Below are 21,562 nucleotides of genomic sequence, written 5' to 3' on the forward strand. Positions count from 1 at the left end.
GCAGTTAGAACGTGTCATCTGCAAATAGCACAGTATCTCCTGGAAACTCAATCACAGTATTTTGCCTGCAGGGAACTGTACTTTTCACAGGCCATCAAAAAAAAAAAAAAAAAAAAGAGGAAAGAATTGTGGGGAGATTTTTGGCAAATTTTGCCACAGTAGCACCAGGTGAGCTATATGTGAATCTTTGTGAACCCTAGATTGGACTGGTAGAGAAATGGGAAGGAAATGTTAAATGGTTCAGTGGAAAATGAAACTAGGAAAAACATAAGAAACTTCAAAAAAATTCTTCCAGGTTTCTACAGCACATGGGAAAAGGATTAAACCAGACACTCCACAACTGACAAAATGCATACAGACCAGATGGTGCGGGGAGGGAGCTTCTGCTTTGTGCCTCATCTCTGGTGCTCCCAGTATGCCTCCTTGTGCCTGGCATAGAGCACCATTTACCAAGGACTAGCACCCAGAATTTTAGGATAATTGAAGTATATGCAGAACTGTAATCAAGCAGTTTGACAGTGGAGGGTGGGCTAAAACCTCATCAGCTCTTTCCACTCTCACCTGAGCGTGTGCAGTCACTTAGGCTTATACCTGCTGCTGCTGCAAAGGTTTGCCCCTCTGTTATCCCCCTCTTGCTGTGGCTCAGTGTAAGCTGTGTTAGGGAGAGCAACGGCCACTGGGTCACTGTGCATGGAGAGGAGGCAGGACGTTACAACATCTGTTTAGAAAAAGACCTTTCACTTGGGGACCATAGGCAGATGAGCATTTCTGCACCCTTGCCGTGAACAGAAGACAGAGCTGGCCCTGGCTGTGCTGGAGAGAGCTGAGCCAGCATTATGGAAAAAGGAGGAGCCCTCAGATGAGTCAGTGAAACCACTTCTTTTGTCACTGTGGCACTGCCCATGCATGTACTGCTGAGCACGTTGCCTGTATTTGGTTTCTATGTGTCAAGGGCGTGAACCTAAACACTCAAGCTGCAAGTGCCTGAGCTCGGAGTGAATCAAGAAAGAAAAGTGTTCCAGTGTTCAAAGGCATCACTCACAACTCAGGAAACTCTTATGACAAGGGATTATGTATAATAGGATTTTATGTAGCAGTCCTTTCAGTTTGCTCGGTTCTGCTTTTTATAGTTTACATCTCTTTAGTTCTACTTACAGCATAATGCTGACCATAGAAACTGGGACAGACATGTCATCTTAATGCTTGGCTTTTCCTGATGACTGCTTCTCCATAAGTACTGCCTCCAAACACAGATACTAGTGGTGATCTGTGTCTCTGTGATAATAGAGATTTGACACTTAGGTCAGACCATAGCCCCTGCAGACAAACAAACAGCAAATTCTGTGTAATGCAAAAACTTCGACTGAGCTGACTTCTCGAGGTGTCTGGAGGAAGCCATTTCTGGAAAGTGCTCCCAGATCACTAATATTTTTACAATCTGCATACTGTGGTGGCACAGAAATTACCCTATTTACATGGGATCATGCTGTGTGTTGGATTTGTCTTTTGCTCTTGTTAGGAATATCAAATAACTTTCCAAATGTGCTTTTGATGAAACAATCTCAGCAAATATGCTTATAGCGGATGCCAAAATGGCCACTCAGTGGATCTTTTATTATAGCCTTTATAATGGTCTTTTGGTTTTGGAGAGGGGAAGGAATCTTTCCAACTAAAAGCATGTTGATAGGGATAGGAGAAGGAATACGTGGGTATAAAGCATCTGAGCTTCAATAAAACATAGCAATGATAATCTTTTAAGGGTGTTCACTCAGCATGTTCTCTATTATTTTAAGCCGAATTCTAATTAACATTTTATTAATGTAAGTCCTTATGACATAAACATGTGCATATAATCCTGTTCATTGCTACCTTCCATTTACATCAGTGGCTGAAAATCACCACAGGCACTGCTTGGGATGAGTAGGCTAAGCGGCTGTAATTGGCTTTATGTCTTAACCCTTAAATTATGAAATCTGGAAGAAGCTGGAACTTTGATTTAGGATTCTCTTTACTTGTTTTTTTTTTAGTTGTCTTTACTGCTCTCTGGGCAAAGGATCTGTATAATAACAGCTTCATCTTCTGTCCTTCATTCTAGATTGCTTATACTTTGAGAGCATCAAAAACTGGCAAAAGTTGTAATTGCAAAGTACATACAAAAAAACCATTAAGTACTTTATATTAGAAATCATTTTTGAACTTCAGCAAGCTAAAAAACACATATGCCAGACAAAAATACGTGTTCTGAAGCAGTAATCTTGTTGGTAAACAGTACCTGTCTCTTTGTTTCTTAGGGTTATAATTCACCCCAGGAATACATTGCAACCCAAGGACCACTGCCAGAAACAAGGAATGATTTTTGGAAGATGGTTCTTCAGCAAAAATCTCAAATTATTGTTATGCTCACACAGTGTAATGAGAAAAGAAGGGTATGTAACAAAATCTTGCACATAGTATAAAAGAAACTGCACTGAAAACAAATTTATTTTCTGATGAGTAAATTTCTTTGCATTGTTTTCTGATCATAAGGCAACATCATAACAGAGCTGGAATGGCACTTCGTTCACTTATGGCAGGCATTTCAGGATGATTAAGGGACTAGAGCATCATTCACATGAGGAGAGGCTGAGAGAACTGGGACTTTTCAGCCTGGAAAAGAGAGGGCTCAGGGGATCTTGTCACCATATGTAGTATAAATACCTGACGGGAAGGAATGGAGACAAGGGACCCCTCAGTGGTGCACAGTGACAGGACAAGAAGCAATGGGAACAAATTAAAACACATTAAATTCTATCTGAAATCAGGAAACACTTTCTTACAGTGAGGGTGACCGAGCACTGGCACAGGTTGCCCAGAGGCTGTGGAGTCTCCAACCTTGGAGATATTCAGAAGCCATCTGGGCATGGTCCTGAGCAGCCTGCTCTAGGTGGCCTTGCCTGAGCAAGGGGGTTGGACAACATGACCTCCAGAGGTCCTTTCCAACCTCAAACATTCTGTGATTCTGCACTTTTAAGTTTAAGTAATAATAAAATACAAGTGTTATGCTTTACATTTTCCTTGACGTTATAATAGAAGTGTTTGGAATATAATTTTTTAAATATATGTATATTGTTGTTCCCCATGTTTTGTTCCTTTTGGACCCATTCTGTAACAATCTAAAAAGATACTGTGTATTTTCATTCTTCACTATACTAATGCTACCCTTCAGAAAACAAATGTAGAGCTTATGTCCACAGTTACACAGATGGGATACCTCTTATTGCAGCATCAAGAAAATAGTGCTGTAGACATTTCTAAAACTGAGGTTCAGTATACTTTTGTGCTTTTTTATATATGCATTATGTATTTATATAAATATACATACATACATACGTAAAATGTATGTGTTTATTTCCCTTTCAGGTGAAATGTGATCATTACTGGCCTTTTACGGAAGACCCTGTTGCATATGGGGACATCACAGTGGAGATGCTGTCCGAGGAGGAGCACACAGACTGGGTTTATCGGAATTTCCGAATTAGCTACGTAAGTGAAACCGTTTGCATGGGAGTGATTTTGGTCCAGCCTTTTCTTTAACTTTCATCCATTTCTGGCATTCAGTGGAAAATGCCTAAGAGAAAGATTGATGGCCTTACCCTCACTCCACATAGGCAAACGGCTAAATCACAAAGCTTTCCCTTAAAATTGCCATCTCTGTGAATTTCTCAGCAAAGTGCAGCACTAGATTTCTGGACATTTCTGTGGTGCCGATAATTAATGACAACAAATGTGTAAACTTCTTTATCTCAGGCATATGTTTTTGCTATAAGCTATTCAGAGCTTGAAAATACCAACGTAGAAATTGAAAATATTTTTTCAAAAAGGCAATTCCGTAATATTCATATATTCCTATAAAGTACTGAAATGCATGTGAGAGCATGTGATTTTCAAATTAAAGCTGTTCAGATTTTTCAAGCATTTATTTCCAGCTTTATTTTCTGTACCAGGTAGTTGCTGGCACCAGCCCGTGAAGGAAAGAGTAGAGATATGGAGGGGATGTGAAAAAAGCTGGGCACCGGCATGTCAGCGTTGGCCCAGGACCTTAGTCTTACTCAACCATGCCTCACTGCATTAGAAAGTGAACACAGGGTGCAGGCTAGGAGTGCAAATGCATAAAACACGATGTCTTGGGCTGTTGACATCCACTGAAAATAATGATGAGGCTGCAGTTTGCAGTTCAGGAAACAGTCCTTTACCAAACCCAAGACAGCTACATCAGGGTATTTTGTACTGATCTCGATTTTTAAATATCCTTTGCCTAAGGATCTTCTGTTGCCTGTGACTGGAGAGAGGTTACCGCAGCAGGGTTATCTAGCCTGACCCAGAATGGCAAGACTAAAAGCATTGCTTGCTATGGGTTTTGGTGACGACACCCCCCATCCTTCCCCATGTTTTGAGTTCATTTAAGTCTCAAAGACAAATTGAGGATCTTATTTCACCTAAAGCCAGTAGAGTTTTTAGCATTATAAACCTTTTTTATAATAATGGGTATTTTTCTAAATATTTCCTTTGCCCTGTAATGATTTTTTCTTCCCTTTTGGTACTTTATTTTCTTTGAGGCTTGAAAAGAAAAACTCTCAAGAGTCCAGGTTTGATTGTTTGCCAACGGTGTTGTTCTTCATCTGTGGCAAAACAATAAAAGGAGAGGGAATGGAATAGAAAGAAGAAGAAAGCCTAAACTCGAAAAATGCAGCAATTCTTGATCTAAAGCAAAATCAAATCAAACCACCATGGGGGAAAAAGCAAAAAACAAATCCCAAACCTAGAAACAAGAGTTCACGCCTTTTTGATAAAGATGGTCTGATACCTCCTCCCCTTTTTAATCAAATAGCATGTAAATTCTTTGCTTTTTTTTTTTTTTTTTTTGGCTGACTCTACTTTCTTAGGCTGCATTTGGGGAAAAAAGCCAACCACAAAATGACAAAAACCCCTCAGTTTGGCTGGGTGTAACTGCATTATTAAAGCTCCTGTGAACATGCTGCTGTTCTGCTTTTCCCATTAGGCTGATGAGGTGCAAGACGTGATGCATTTCAACTACACTGCATGGCCAGACCATGGTGTCCCCACAACCAATGCTGCCGAAAGCATCCTCCAGTTTGTACAGATGGTCAGGCAGAAATCAGCAAAAAGCAAAGGTCCCATGGTCATACACTGCAGGTAAATGCTTCAAGGGAATGGAGAGCTAAAGGGTGTAACTCATTAAATAGGTTGGGAAACCATTGGAAGGAGAGATTTTGGGGTTCTGCTCACCTGTTAGCTGGAAACTGTTTTTTTGGTGTTAAGGGTAAACGATTAGTCTCCCTCTTTGACAAGCTGGGATTTCAGCCTGCAGCCATAGACATGACGGCACTGCTTTCTGGAGTCGAGTCAGCTCTTTGGATGTTATAAACAAATGGCTTCAGGAGGCGTAGCAAGCAAGCCTGATTTACACCAGCTCAGAGCCTGCCCCTGCTCCCTCATTTCCACACCTTCACAATATGGATGGTCTGGTCTGGCCAGCAGCCTGCTGCAGCGTGCTGCTCCCCTGCAGAAGTGTCTCTCTGTGCAGATCCCCCTCCTCTAGCTTTTGGTACATTCAGGAGGTGACATGAAGAGCATTGTCCTGTGATTGCAGTAATACCAGTATCCTATGATAATGGTCCAGTATCCTGTGATAACGGTTATGTTTTTTATTTTGGGGGAGGAATGTTGTTTTATATACTATCAATCAGATTTGTCTCTTGTACATCATCTGGGCTTTTATTAAGATGCTCACTTACTTGGCCTCTCTGGGGGCAGCTGCCATGTTAGTGCTGATATCATACCAGATTGGTTCCTGATGCAAGTCTCCCAGCTGACTTCAAACCTCTTTGTGGCTCATAGTGCAAGAGCTACTCACAACAGATTTCTTAGAAATAAATAAATAGATGAGTTACAATGGATGAATATGAGTGCATTATGGTGACACACTCCTAATGGAAGTCAAAGCTTGATGACATTAATCTCAGCTGAACTTGGTGTCCTACTGGAATGCAAAACAAGAGCATATTTATAAAAGCAGCAAATCGTGCAGCCTTCCCCTGTAACTTAATGGAGAAATTCATAGGGGATGTTGTTCTGGGAGTCCTAATATCAAGAAGGGTGCCAGTAAGACAGGGAAGAGATTTATATGTAGCGTTGTGAAATCAAACCACTTAATTGTTCTGTGAAGGACTAGAAGCAAGTATCAGAGAGCTGGGTGACAACTATAGTGTTTTCTTTTTAATTAGGACGCTTCTAGCAGCAGAAAGAGATATTTTCAGATAGTATTTTTAGAGTGTACTGTATGTCTTAGACCACATAGATTAAAAGTAGCAATGCTATGAAATTGGTGGAAGGGGGTGAGGAGGAGTGTATTGATCAACTCCTACAGCAGTTGTTCTCAAATGTTAAAGGAGGCACAGAATGAATTTATCAGTTAACAAATCTGTCAAATAAATAGGTCAGATGTTCTGCTGTATTCATCTCATTTGAGATATTGACACTTTTGTTAAACACAAGAAAAAAAAAAACCCACTACCCTGTTTCATGACAGCTAATTAAACTTTATTGCAAATACTTTCAAGGCTTTTCTGAAAAATATGACCAGACAGCAGAAAGAGCTTTTGCTAAGACACACACTTCTATACTTAGGTATGGTGTTGGGGCACTATGTGAAACTCTATAAAACCTCTAAAAGCCACACTTATCATGAAACCAGACTTCAACTTTACACACGAAATCACAATGCAAAGAATCATCAACTAAATCAAAACAGTGTGTCTTTTTTCTAGTCACTAACTTCCCTTTGGGGGTGATGAAGATTTGTCAGCCAAGTGGTTGCTGACTATTTCTGTCTTATGCTCCCAAGGCAGAAGTCCTGGAGCGTAGACTCTTCTGGGTGGTTTGTCCTTTGAGGATGAACTGCAATAGTGCAGTGCCTTTGCGAAGCTGAGAGCTTCGCTGTGTCCAGAGCGGTAGAACTGAATTGTGCAGGTTCAACCCCAGCTGCCCCTGTGCAGCAATCACTGCCATGCAGGTCTCCACAGTTACGGCTACAGCCCCTGTAGTTAGAGATGTCTCATGAAATCTTTGAGTGGAGCAGTAAAAGTAGGAGGAGCAGACAGCTGAGGGTGGATGAGGGTGTGCATGCACATTCTGCGTGTGAGTGCATGTAGAGTAGTATAGGAAGGCAAAATAATTGCAGAGCCGTCCACTCCATACATTCTGCTTAAACAATGGCTGAAGGGTTGCACAGCATTAACTCCTCAAGATTAACCAGCCTGTCTAGCCTGAGATTAGCTACATCTGATTACTGCAGCTGCAGGACACCTGCTTTTTGCAGTACCACTGATTTTCCTGTGCATCCCCATCGGAAAAGCCTGAAATGAGATGTATGTCTCTGTGTGTTGCAGTGCTGGAGTGGGGCGAACAGGAACCTTCATAGCCCTGGATCGGCTCTTACAGCACATCCGTGATCATGAGTTCGTAGATATACTGGGCCTGGTGTCTGACATGCGGTCCTACAGAATGTCCATGGTGCAGACAGAGGTAAGACCAGTTCACTTCAACATTGTGAATGTATCATCAGATCTATTTCATACCTCCCTCTAGCGTGTTTATGTCCAGCGACTGTTATTCCCCCTGAGCACTTGACAAAATAGCAATGAATAGATACAATTAAGTTTTCATCTTCATTGTAATATTGTCACATTATTAATCTGGTGCATAGGTGGGTCTGATAATGTATCTATAGTCTCACTGATGTCTTCTAGAGGGGATGAGTTATTCTCACCTTCTGTGAAATTAATATGCAAAAATGAATTAGAATAGATTAGCATATGACATTTTCAAACCACTTTGAAAAGAATTGAGCTTGCTGAGGGGATTAATGGCTCAGGAAATTATATCAGTATTGGACAGCCATTCGCGCTTGTTCAAGAGGGCATCATCTGGCCAAGCATAGTTACACAATGGTAATATAAATAACAAGCAAACAGACAAAAGGATTGTGAGTCTGCCAGACACCCTCCTCCCCCTTCTCCCTGCCTGAATATCTACCAGGTAGTTCTTTTTCTGTTTTTAAGGCAAATGTCAGGAGAATAGTCATATTGTCAGAATATATAATGGAAGAAAAAGAAATCACAAACTCTTTTTCCAAAGCAGAAGCTTTTAGGCATCTGAAAACTCCCCAGTTCCACTACTAATGAGGGAAAGATTTCATGCCGGTTGTACTCTTCACTGGTTAGACACAGTATAAGCTGGCAACCTCCCCATACAGTTGGAAGTGCCACCATCACTGTTTGCAGGCTAGGTCTGGCAGATAATTTGTTGCCAAGGATCGTAGAATCCAGAGGAAAGCAAAGAAGATTTAACAGGTCGTCCCGTTAAAGGAGAAGGAGAGGAGGAGAAAAACCTGCAGTGACAACAAGTAGAATCTAGAAATGAAAAAAGGTCATAATTCTCAGGTCATTCAGGATCATTCCTGTCAAAGTACCCCTTTTCATCACAATTCACTATATTAATTCAAAGGCAGATCCTTATATAAACTCGTGAGACACAAATCCTGGTGGTTGATTTAACCTGCAACTGCCTTTACCGCTCCAGAAGTGATGTGATTTTTTTTATTTTTTACATTTCTTTTTTTTTCGTGTACACACTCATTGCGTGCCTGTGGCTAATGTCAAGGGCTGCTGCGCTTTGGCGGTCTCTGAGCGCCTGCTGCTCCAGGCTGGGGCCAAGCCTGGCCACAGAAGTCACTAGGTGGCACTGGCACTCAGGCGCAGCGGCCACCGAGGAGGCTTTCCTTACAAAGCCTGAAACCGCACACGGCTCACCTGGGTTCACGTTGCCTCATACACTGGAAACTTGGCAGTGCCTCGCTGAGCAGTTTAAAAAAAACAAGTGGCACAGGCCCAAAAAGGGGGTTAGATTGGAGAATACCCTGAATAGAAACAAGTCACTCCAAATTAGCTGGTGTTAGGCAGTCCAGTCATTGCCGTGGTCTGAACCAGGCTTCAAACTTGTATTGATGCCTCCTGGCGTCAGCAGACCACTGGGGACAGGGGCTGAAACCCAGACTCAGGTTTTGGGACAGTTGTTTTCACTTGAGCTTCACTTGCTCCCTGTGCCTAGTGCACGTAAAGCTGAGTTTAAGGCGTCATCAGGGTTTGGCTTCTCTCTGAAATCTAAAAGTCATCAGTTAGTTAAGGTTATTCCGCATTGAATTACAGGTTTAATCTGTATGATGATAATGCTTAGAAAAGCAGTCCATAACCAAAAGCAAAACCAAAGATAACCATAGTCTTGTGGCACAAAAACCTGTCCACAAATATAACGGTGCATGTGATTGATCCGACTTACAGTGTCATTTGCACCGAGATGGATAACCCCCAAAATAATTAACTGCTCTGTGAGCAAAATCAGGTTTCAGCTTTTTATTGGTAAAGTAGTTAAGCACTAAGGAACATGAAGGCCATGAAAATATTTCAGGTGCATATGTGACATGGACGCAATTTGCTGCACATAAAACATTCAGGTACCTTTCTGGGAATTAATTCATTTTCAGGCAACATAAAGTAGACCCACTCTACCTCAGATCCAACTGAACTATTCTGTTCTATTTTCTATTCTATTCTATATCCTACCCTATCCTATCCTCCCATCATCATTCAGGCTATTAATAAGTGATTATGATGCCAGGGCAGCTCAGGTGGGTTTCATGCTTCCCCAGCTGCTATCTGTAACAATTGCAGGCGATTATTTTGGGAGCTGACACCTCACTGTACATTGTGAGGCATTGAACAGGGAGAGATGGAGAAGCTGTGAAGGGTGTTAGTGTGAACTAGTGAACTGTTTCACTGGTTGGCTTTTTGTTGTGCTTTCTGAGACGCAAAATTTGGTCCTTTCTTCCAGGAACAATACATTTTTATTCACCAGTGTGTGCAACTGATGTGGCAAAAGAAGAAGCAGCAGTTCTGCATCAGTGATGTCATATATGAGAACGTCAGCAAGTCCTAGTTCAGAGTCACAGGTGGTAAGACAGGCATGCCTGGCCCTGGGCCATGCCCACAGCCTTATATCCCGCTGCTCAGCAGCAACCAGTGTCACGGGTGTTTATTCCAGGAGCTTTGCTGGCAGTTTGGAGCTTGCTGGGCCTCATCCCTCTCTGAGGTGACGTTCACATGGAGAGTGTGAGGAACATCCCTCTAGCCTCTCGCAGTAAATAATCTGCTATACTTTCCATGGCACTGTGAGAGTATATTGGCTCACTCATCAGTCAAAGAAAAAGAGAACCCAGAAATCCTGAGTGAGCCATCTAACCTTTCCCTGCCACTTGTCCTAACACCCCTTACAAAGCTGAAAGGAGGGAAGGGCTTTCATATCTTAAGTCGTTCTGAAGTCACTTGCCAACTGCCAGGTTACCACGGCCAGCAGAGGTCTGGGGACACTCTGCCAGCACTGCTGTTGTGGCAACAGAGCCTGTTGGAGGGCGAGATGGTAACCAAAAAGCTCTGACATGAAACACTGGGGAATTTTTTTTTCATAAATCTCAAACCAGGGTACAGGAGGGGTCTCAGACTGATACTACCATTAGCGTAAGCGAAGCGACCATCTTGCCTTTCCACTGAGCCCCAGTACCTGACCTGTTGCACACAGCCAGCCCAGCCCATTCCCCAGCTGCGGAGGAGTAAAACACATGGCTCTGACCTACCAAGAGGTTTGCTGGTGGGGACAAACCGTGAGGCCACATGTCACTGCTGTTTAAGCTAATGAGCTTTGGTTCATTAGGTGGCAGTAATAACCCAGCCACAGCCTTAATATTTCCTTTTGGGTGAAGCAGGAAGCTACAGACTCTCAACACAAACTGGCTTCTCAAATAGCTGGTGCAGAGCTGGGCTGTGGGCACCAACACCAGCCTCCACTGTGTATCTGTGGTGTTGCACATGCACCTTTATTAGTCTCTGTGTACGTCATTCCCTGCCTGTAAAAGTCAACCCTGATTTGCTTCACTTTTCCTAATGTTCATGTAGTTTACTGCCTAATCTGCATCCCAGAGCCCAGCTGCTTAGTGGTGGGTTCCAGTCCCAGCCTGTAGGGAAGGCTGGTAAAAATCAATGTCAAGAACTGTGTTTATTTTCTTGTTTATTTCTAAAGCAGTCTCTTTCTTTGCTTCCAGGTGAGACCGTGAAGCACACCCATCTTCCCTTGCTTCTGACTTTTTTTCTTTTGATGGTTTGAACGGCCAGTTGTTCTGCCATGAGAGACCGCTGCTTTGCGGTATACGGACAATAAAAGAAAGAAACTTTTAACTTTCTGAAGCACTGGGGAGACAAAGCCTTAACGAGCCTGCGGTGTCTTTTGAACTGTTTAATTTCTGGACATTTTTTAAAATACTGGACCAAATTCAACAACATGAAGGAAAAGACACTATATGTGCATACAGTAGATTGCGCCAGAGTGTTGGGTTTTTGTTTGGTCTTTTGGTTTTGGTTTGTTTTTTTTTCTGTGCAGGTTGGGTTAAGGTTAAAGTAAGTGCAATATTTTTTTAATGGTTGACTGAAGAGCTTTCTTCATGTGTCACTGGTCTGTGCTAATGTCCATAGGAGAGCAGGCATTGTTAGTATCTAATAATACCTCATTAGCGAATAGCGAGGCATGAACATACATGAAGAAATCTGGAGATTGTGAAAAGAAAAGGGAGTGGGGGGGGCGGGGGTGGTGCTGGGTACATGGATTTGACAGTTTCCTACAGCACTGATGTATGTGGGGTCTGGGGGAGGGGGGAAGCACAAGACCCAAGGAACAGACTGACAAGCAGAAATCCAAACCATGAAGCCTGAAGCTGAAGCAGGCAGCCGACACTGAGAGATGGGATGGTTTCAGTTCTTAACTGTGCTATTACTAATTAAGCAGAGGGATTTGCTCTTTTCGCCAACCTTTTCAGTAACACCACTGATCAGGCTCTTGTTTTAGATGAATCTAATCAAAGTGCAGCTGAGTTTCAAGCTGGGCTATCTTAGACCCCATTACTATAGCATTTAACTGTCCGAGCAGTCTATGGTGCCTATACCCCTTGTTTATTATTTTTAATAAGTATTAACCTTGTGTAAAAACTTGAAGCTGATTCAGGTTGGGGGTGGGGGGGAGGGGGTGGAAAGAAGAAAAAAAAAAAAAAAAAAAAAAAAAAAAAAAAAGAGTGCTTTAACGGATGTAACTATTTCTCCGAGCCAGGAATTCACGATGTAACAAAAACAAGGTTTTGGCATGTGAAGGGCTGGTTATTGCTTTATTGCTATGAGGCTGCCAAAGCATTGGTATGGATTCCTGCAGGGGCTTCGGGGACAGGGCGGGGGGCTCTCTTCTTTTTTGCTGTCAGTTTCAGTTCTAGTCAGAATAATTAGCTATATATAAATTTTTTTTTTGTCTTTGTATAATTCCGGTACATCATTGTGTATTGTGACCTGGATGCTGTCAGAATGGATGTTGATGGCATTTTTGTAACCTGTTGCTTTGTGTCATCTCATTGGAAGTTAGCAGCAATGGTACTCAATGTAAAGAAAACAAACTTGAACTGAAAGTAAACACACTGGATTGCTTACCTGTGAAGAAGTTACTATGAGCAAAAGAGCAAATGCACCCACATATGCTTTTTATTCCTTCACCCTGGAGCCTGCTATCACCTGTCAGGGTACCAGGCTGTAGTTCAGTAGCTCAGCTACTTCCAGGAGCCTGATAACCTCCTTCAGGTGATATTTGATTTTTTTTTCTTCCAAAGAGTTATTCCACTAGCAGGTAAATAGGTTTTTATTCCTTTAGTATCTACTTCATCATTATATTGGTTACAATGGAAAACTTCCTTCAAACTATTCCATATATATTATGCAAAACTGCATAGACTTAACATAATCCCTCAAATAAAACAAGTCCTTGTGAAGGGTACTGAAGAAACCAGCATCTACCTCTGATTATTACATGGGTATGATAGGAATTGCCCCGCCTTGTCTTTCCATGCATCGAATACTATTTCCACATTTTCTCTAAATAAGATGCATAGAGATGGATGCAAAAGGGCAGAGCGCCCTGTCTTCAGGGAGCCGACTGCTAACAAGAAAGGCTTCAATGGTACATGTTTCTGTCTTATTTCAGCAATGCGCCTCAGCTACAGAGCTTGCCATTTCAGTAGGAACAGCAAAGATTTGTCTGGCCTAATCTGAACAGAAGACAGAATTATAAATGAGCACTTGACCTGTTCAGACCTTGCCTTCATGCTTTTTTTTTTTTTTAAATACGTTTAAGAGTTTCATTATATGTTTACTCAGAAAATATGTTCACATCCCTCTAGAGAACTAGTGGGGCCAGGGCAGGGGGAACAGACGGACCCCACAAATGGTCTTGCTTTCTCATCTACTGCCTTCTCCCTCTTGCTGGCCATTGCCCATTGAGTCTACATTTACTCTCTATCATAGACAGGAGTAAGCAGGTTACTTTTAAACCATTCATGTGCACACAAAATATCACAGTGTGAGCTGGCTGTAACAGAAGCTTGGCTGAACATGACAGGGTACAAGAGAGCTGCAACGATGCCAAAATCACATTGTTGCAAACAATACTGCCTAAATAGCCTGAATTTACTAGACAGTTTTTGAACACATGTCAAAAACTTACTCCATTTGCACAGTAACAGGTGTGTACTTTTCCTTTAACTGCTATTTAATCACAAAATTAATTACAATGAAAACACCTTCAGAAAAATATCTTTTCCTAACCCATCTAGTACGCAAAAAAACCTGCGTAACTGATTGTGTTGCAATGGCAGTGGAAACCACTTCTCCCAGGGTTCAAGGCATAACTAAAGCAATGAAAGAGTCTGGGAGACATCGTGGTTCAGAAGACTCATGCAAAGCCTTTTAGCCTGAACCGACATGGCATGCTTTTGGTTTTTACCTTGTCATGCTCCTTGAAAGAAAGTCCAAAACAATGTTTTTTGGACTCATGGTGCATGTTGATATAGTTTCCAGCATCTGTCAAAATAAAACACTCAAGTCATCGCAGCTGTAAAGCTGGCTGAAGCTTCAGGTTTTGTAATAGGTTTTTTTTTAAATTAAGGTTTTCATGCCTATAGCTCTGCTGACACCATACATGCTCTATGAGCTCTGACAGAATCTGCTGACCCAGATGCATGTAAAAGCAGCTCTGCACAGTGAGTGACCATTAATCGAAACTAGGCCAGATTTTTCACCTTGTTGCCTCATGCTGTGCATGCTGCCATGGGAGGAACACAAAACTAAACCTAAGGACATGGCTTAGAAGAGCTAGGAAGTCTTTAGAGCCATGGGTGACAGCGCTGTATCTCCTAGCCTGCCCTGAGCAGTGAGCCCTGAGGTACTTGGGTCTTCAGAACTGTTTCCTTCCATTGTCACACAAGGATTAAGAAGAGGCTGGGAAGCCTTACTTGTGCTTTACTTCATTTTAAAGGGTTTCTTCCCACACCTAAAGAAGATAAAGTTGCCCCTTGTCCAATATTCAACATCATAATCATATGCACCAAAAATGGTCCCGCCCTCCCTCCTCATTCAGTTCATTAACCACAGAGTCACACCACCTCCCTCCCACACCCAACTTTTCAAAGGGCTCGTATGAAAACAGTAGTTTCATTCAGGCGGGCAAAGCTGTTGCTTTCAGTCTTTTCTTGTGAGGGGGGGTGATATTGAAATGGATGGGGGGGTAGTGGTGTTGAGCTTTGCTGCTGCTGTCACAGGCAGCAGTGGTGGCTAGGAAGCATCTAGGAAGTCTTCCCATTTTGTTTTATCTCCTCTTTTAAGCTACAAATATTAACAAGAAGTCGAAGCACAAACTAACATCCTGATGCTGGTTTCGGTCTGGATGCCGAGAAAGTAGTAAAGGGCTGAAGTTGCAACTTAAGCACATAACTTCAGAGAAACTGAAAATACTGAACAGCCAAAGGCAGCTGAATAGGCACTTATTAGCTAAAACTTAACATAGCAGCAGTAAAAATTCAAAGCACGCGTGCAATATTTAAACACAGAACCCAATGCACACTTAGAAATTCCCTCATATTTACACTCCGCATACATAATGCTGTCGTTTGCACGTGAAGGTGGGAGGCTGAGCCTAGGGAGGTTATTGAGAAAGTCTCTCAAATGCTTTTGCTATGTCAGGCTTGATCCTTGGACAAGGCTGCTTGTTTTGTGTTTTAGACACTACACAGACTTCACAGTTGAGGAAAAACATCATAGAAAAACTGAGCTCCTATAAAACAGTGGCTTGGCCAGAAATATTCCCATTCATAATCTTGTTTCCCTTATTCATGGGATGCAGTCCAGGAAAATCAGTGGAGGTACTTGCTTGAAAAAGGGTCTGATATTCAAGCTATATGTATATATATCTTGCTTCAGTATATGTCCTAAAAACTCAAAAAGCCTTCTTATCTCACAATTTAAAAAATCTGCTAGTTACAGGTGTTCCTAATTAGAAAGACTTAATCCATATCATGGTAGTTATTCATGGTTTTCCAATGTTTCCTTGGTTAAACCAGCAAAGTACTGATATTATTGTCCGGCAAAGCAGTTCCAGGGACACTTTCAGAGTTTCATAAACACAGATTAATACACTCAAAGTCACTGGGAGCTCTGCACATTTCAGAATATCATATCCTTTTGGATATCTGCTTCCCCATAAACCACTGATTTCTGCACACATCAATAATGTGGAAATCTGTGCTTATTTCCCAGCCCCCCCAAACCCACCAACTTTTATAAAGGACAATGCTTTGGAGCGAAATTATCTATAAAAATCTCATTTACAGATCACATGTTGTCTGAGCAAAGCACTGTTTAACATTTGAATTGCTAGATGGTAAGTAAACTGTTCCATGCATCAATATTGGTTAGAAGCGTTCTTTATGAATTAAATGTGAGGTTTCACAGTGGTTTTCTCTCCCCATGGCAACCCAAAGGAACAAGCAGACTAGAGGAGTGGTAAGAAGTGCCTTGCCAATGTATATGCTTAGAAAGCATAAGACTGCTCAGTGAACATATGCTGCTAAAACTCTCTCCCTCGACACAGTTAAAAAAGGCAGACTCTATAGCAGAAAAATAGTAAAGTAGTTCTTATGTTATTAAACACGACTCCTTTTTCCACATCTAAAAAGGCACTTTTTGACATTTAAAAAACTGCTTTGTTTCCTTTACAAAGACACTTTTCACATACCACATCTTTCTAAAATATTAGTATAAAAACAAAAATCATCACTGCTCAAACCCTAAAGAAAACATTTTCAATGTAACGCTGCATTTTACCACTGTTTTCATTTAAGACACTGAAAGTTTTGAAGAAAACATTTTATTTTCATTTGATGAACCCCAAATGAGATAGATCTTCTTTTGATTTCTCATAACTGTCAACAAGCTGAAAATTCAAAAACTGCACAGCAGAGGGGTGATGCTCCTTGCAATGCCTTAAATCATCAAGGAAATTCCAGCAAAGAGGGAAATAATCTGCCTTAATGCAACTCAGATTTCACAGACTAACTCAGAAATCATGAAGTCTAGTTCAGCAAAGTTAAACAGTAAAATACAACTTGCGTTGTACTGGGTTAAGATATTAGCAGTTAATTTTAAAACTATGAAAAAACACAGAAACACACAAACCAACCCCCAAACCCCCCAAATATTCTGCTTATCCCTTAAGTATATGGAGGGGGTTTGCTGTTTTCCTCCCAGATCCAAAGATGCCTCCGAGCACACTGACCACATTCAGACTTGTCTGGCTCTTTCTACACAACTTAACAGCTACACAGAAACCCAGCTTCAAAGTGGCTTCAGTTGTGAAGCCATCTCTTTTTGCTCAGCGATGAAACATGGGTGCTTCCTCCAAGACCTCCGCACGCCAAACTCCACAAAGTCTGGAGAGCTGATGCCTCCTTTTAGGCAAAAGCAAACCATCTGCTGAATGCTGGAATAAGCTTGCAGAGAGTACAAGTATTTGCTTCGTGTTTTAGTAATCAACAGGGGAACAAAGGTGCAGGTAACCACCACAGTGTCTTTTATGGAATCAGACATACTTTCCATGAGAAAATACAGTGACTCCAATTTTTAAATATGAGTTTCAAAGACCTTTTTAAAAGTTTCTACTCCTGTACTTACAAGTAATGAAGCATCTATGTAAGAGTAGGTTCAGATCCTCCTTTATTTTCTTACTCATTTACCGCCCAGTGTAGGGGACTTAGCTGTACAGCAAACACTCTTCAGGCTAAGTATGGATGCTTACTAGAAAGGGTGGAGAAAAGGAAATTTGAAATGTGAATCAGAGAGTACATCAAGCCTTTGGAGGACTGGGCTTGACCTTTAATGATAGGACAGGCTGAGACACAGATAATTTTGCCCCATAAAGCTATGCGTATAGGTTGGATGGCTGCAGTTATCATGCAGGTGTGCTGGTTCAAATGTTTCCTATAGGGAGAAAGCAGTCGAGAATCATCATTTCTTTCACTGGGTAAGACAAGAATCCATTTCTTACTGATTGCTATACCAGCTGGAGTCTTTGGTTTGGGATTCGTCACTTCTTGACCCATTTCTGGATAAGGCTACATTTAAATGACAGGTGGAGAACCTACGTACTTTTCACAGGCATAAAGAACACACATTAAATATAAAAATATACACAGACACATAACGAACATACAGAAGAAGCATTTGTAAGGACATTTACAATAAATGGCACTAAACACCTTTATTAAGATTTTTAAATTTTTCTTTTATGAAAAATTAATAGGATTCTTTTTTCCCTTGTACACAGAAGAACAAACTAATGGCAAAAATTAAGAATGCTTTCTTATTTCAATACCATCTTTGTAGCCACAAAGACACAACCATTTAACAGACAAGAAATACTGTTTATTGCAGACTTTAAGCTGATTTGTGTGAAAAAGGCACTATGAAACTTAATCAAACTAGACGATTAAATTTGTCTAAATTCAGTGATATTATATATTATATATAATACATATATTATATATAAAATCACATGACCATGTGAAATAAGAGAACATTTTTGTGACAAAAATCATTGCATCTTCAAAAATAATATTTGCTGGAAAGGTTGATTCCTTTTCTCCCCCTTTTGCCTCCAGGAATCCACTTTTCCAAAAGATTACATTTATAAAGGAACAATAGCTTTTTACATAAGGAAAAACCGACATATGGGATCGACACGCAAAGAAGTCTAGATTATACATTGTCCTTTCGATGGTTTAAGTTACAAACAAAAAAATGCAAGTGTTTTTAAAAATGTGTACTGCTAACTGTTTCATGGCTACCTACAGCAGATCTGATCACGTCTTTGAGCTGAGTTGTGTTACTATTTTCTAGTTCTTCTTGTGCAATATTATAGTTCATCATGAGTGAAGTATTGATAAAAATCAATGTAGAGAGTATTATTTTGCTATAAACAGCATCATTAGTAACAAAACGTCCTGGGAGTGATGCAAGAACAATTTGATCTATCTTGGGCTGCTGTTCATTCTCTAAACATTTCCTTTCTGATTGCTGGCATCAATGACTTAACTAAACATCCTGCAGCCAAACGCATGACAAGAAAGACTGAGCCAAAAAGACAAAACTGCAAACTACAGCAATGGGATTCAGAATCTTATTATTACAGAAGGGTTCAAATGCTTGCCTATTGCTGGCTCAGCTTCCCTTGGACAAATCTAAGACAAAGACACATTCCAGTTTATCTGTCATGGAATGGTTAATTCCATAAAGCCAAGATTCATCTTTGGGTGTAAATGAATCGTGTGCCAATATTTTCACCTGTCAGAAACTTCCATTGAATTTCTCATTTGTTCATTTTTAATTGTAAGAAGCCAGCAGGAGGTAATTCTGTGGAGACTACTGTAAATTTTCTTTATGGTGGCTAGTTATGTTTACAATATGATAAGACATTCCCCTGCACTGCTTCCTAAAGCAAAGCTGGATGGTGTAATGCTATGGGCAATGGAATTAAACAAAAGAGAAAAGACATTTTAGTGGGTGTTCCCTTCATCAAAGGACTCCACACCTGAATCTGTGGCAGCTGCACTGATCTTCTCTTGTCGTCTTCTCATAATTTCTTGCAGTTCTGAACTACCACTGTTAGCCTATAAAAAATAAAAAAGAGAGTTCACTTGTGGTTTTGACACATGATTAAGATCCTCTGCCAGCATTTTATTAAAATAGATGTTTGAACAAGTTAAACTCACCTTGCAGCTCCAGAACTAATAATGCCCTAAGAATCTGGTTAAATAACATTTGGAATAGGAAAGGATTTACATTATGCTTAAATACGGACCACAAAAGAACCTGCAGACTATTAAAAGTATCAGCTTGACTTTTAGCACTGCTGAGCATCTTCAATTGTCATGCAAGCCGCTGGAAGGGCTGCATATTTATGGAGTGATATATGGCCACAGTAAAAGCAGGATTAAAGCCCAGCAAGTTTGTTTTGATTCCACCCTTGCATACTTAAATATCATGGCAATCATATTTAGTAATTAAAGCGCATAAACACTTGGTGGGTTTAGATTTATGTAAATTCATGCATGCACATGGGTTTGCACAGCCAAGGCCTAAATAAGGATTGAGATACCTGATCTTAGCATCCCACATTACACCATCATGCATTTTCTGTTCAGAGGCACAGACTTCAAATTTAGAACACAGTAATAAGAATTGAACCATATTGCTATATTAGCAGCAATGTCGTATTGTGAGGACAAGGCCTTATTTCACCTTTCAGGGTGAAAAACAGGTCTGCTGAGCTAGCTGCAAACAGATTGCTTCAACAACATAAATGAAGTTATTAACAAGGCCAGGACACACATCCACTAGAGCAGAACTTTCCAAAGTGTGCATGACTTTGAATAAGACTAGAGGATTACAAAGCAAGAACTACAGCCGCTACTGTGTTATTTGGCTATGATGTGACCTTCCAAGCTTCAGAACTATCTTCCAAAACAGCATGTGAATAAAGACGCAGAAACTGGTTTTGAAATTTGTAAAACAAATTCCAGGACTGTTAAGGGAAAAAAAAAATCCTTCGATTGATCTGAACTCTGAAAATTTATCCCACTACATAAAATTCTATTTAGATTTATCCCATTACATCCATTACCTGGCAGACAGGTTAGGTGTCCAGAGGGAGGGAGGCTAAGATGCTTCTGCTAGGTAAATTACCATTGCTCTCCCCTCCTGGAGTGAAAGGGCAAGGCAGGGGGCTTATAATTGACTCCGTGAAGGTGAAAGAGCACTTTTCTTTGTCTTAATTCATCTTTCCTTGCCCACTTGGTTCCAGATACAGAGCAAGTGCAGCACTCACCCATTACTAAGTCATGCATAAAAAACATCAGCAGGTACCCAACAACGTGCTTTATCAGAGGTCATGTGCAAATATTTTTCTGAAAATGACTGAGTAGCTGAGGCTGAAACAGTTTACCTTCCTGATAACATCAGTAACAACATGACCGATGAGCTTGAAATGCTCCTCAACTAAACCAACTGCAACATGTCATGTGGCGCAACACATCACGTGGCACAGCACAACAGGCACATCCTACTCAGAGACAGAGTAGCTCAGTAGCCTAGGGCTGCTCTTGGGAGTACAATTTTTGGAACAGACTGCTAGACCTTGGCCTTAGTAATTTGCCCAGCTTAGTCTCTAACCAGATCATGAGATATCAGCAAGCTCCATCATTCAATCCCAATTCTGTGCCTGGGCCATTCCTTTCACTGAGTTGTCAAAGAGAATAACCTACTCTTCCAGCCAGTTTGATATATATCTATTAGATAGAAAGCATTTTCAGTTTTAGAGGAATGTGTGCCCATGCTTTCCATTGATGGAGGCAATGACAATGTGGACCTGAAGTTTTCCTTTCTGGAGATGACAAAGGTGGTGTTCAGGATATTGTATCTCTACACTCATCTTCTGTAGTGCTTTTCAGCACTTGAAATGCTCAACAGAAGTTAAGGAAATGGACACATAAAACACACAATCATCGAGACTCTTAATATTTTCACTTTGCAACGAAAAAGTAAATCTATTACAGATGACTGGCCAAGTTGCTATAATGCACTGTGCTTGGTATACAAGGTGAATTTCAACAGTCTGGAGCAGCTCCAAAAAACAGCATCCCAGGAGGGATACTCTGATCAGTACAAAGAGTGTGGTGCATCCTGCCTCCTCCTGAGACACTGCTGCTTGCCACCACCATTTCCTCTGGCAGAAAGGACATGTTTGGCCCTGGCTGTGGCCAGCTCTCTGCTGCCTGACACACCAGTCTCACACAGTCTTGTCTTTCTGCTTTTGCTTGGCCAGACCCAGAAAGCTATGAAACCCCAAACACCTTCCCCACACTTGCAGTCTTATTCAGGGGCCACAAAACTCCATTAGGAGTCTTGTTTCCTTGGATGTTTTGAACTGTGGCGTGATTCAGGGCTCAATTGAGTTACCATGAAAATAAAGTAGAACA

The 21,562-nt window shown here is 41.1% G+C and overlaps 2 protein-coding genes across 9 annotated transcripts in view; one reads left to right on the forward strand and one right to left on the reverse strand.

Moving 5' to 3' along the window:
- PTPRO (protein tyrosine phosphatase receptor type O) overlaps positions 1 to 12,634 on the forward strand; it is a 154,222-nt gene extending 141,588 nt beyond the window's left edge. Inside the window, 6 exon segments of the mRNA XM_064459078.1 lie at positions 2,292 to 2,426; positions 3,400 to 3,522; positions 5,039 to 5,193; positions 7,449 to 7,584; positions 9,949 to 10,069; positions 11,213 to 12,634. Of these exon segments, the coding sequence (XP_064315148.1) occupies positions 2,292 to 2,426; positions 3,400 to 3,522; positions 5,039 to 5,193; positions 7,449 to 7,584; positions 9,949 to 10,053 (654 nt within the window). The 3' untranslated portion in view covers positions 10,054 to 10,069; positions 11,213 to 12,634.
- Positions 12,635 to 17,226: 4,592 nt separating this feature from the next.
- Positions 17,227 to 21,562, reverse strand: part of EPS8 (EGFR pathway substrate 8, signaling adaptor) — a 141,113-nt gene continuing 136,777 nt past the window's right edge. For all 8 annotated transcript variants that reach the window (XM_064459126.1, XM_064459110.1, XM_064459119.1 and 5 more), the window contains one exon: positions 17,227 to 19,195. In XM_064459126.1, coding sequence (XP_064315196.1) covers positions 19,082 to 19,195 — 114 coding nt within the window. In that variant the 3' untranslated portion in view covers positions 17,227 to 19,081. The remainder of the gene's footprint in view (positions 19,196 to 21,562) is intronic.

Source organism: Phalacrocorax carbo, chromosome 1 (genome assembly GCF_963921805.1).
Source record: "Phalacrocorax carbo chromosome 1, bPhaCar2.1, whole genome shotgun sequence".
Classification (NCBI taxonomy): Eukaryota; Metazoa; Chordata; class Aves; order Suliformes; family Phalacrocoracidae; genus Phalacrocorax; species Phalacrocorax carbo.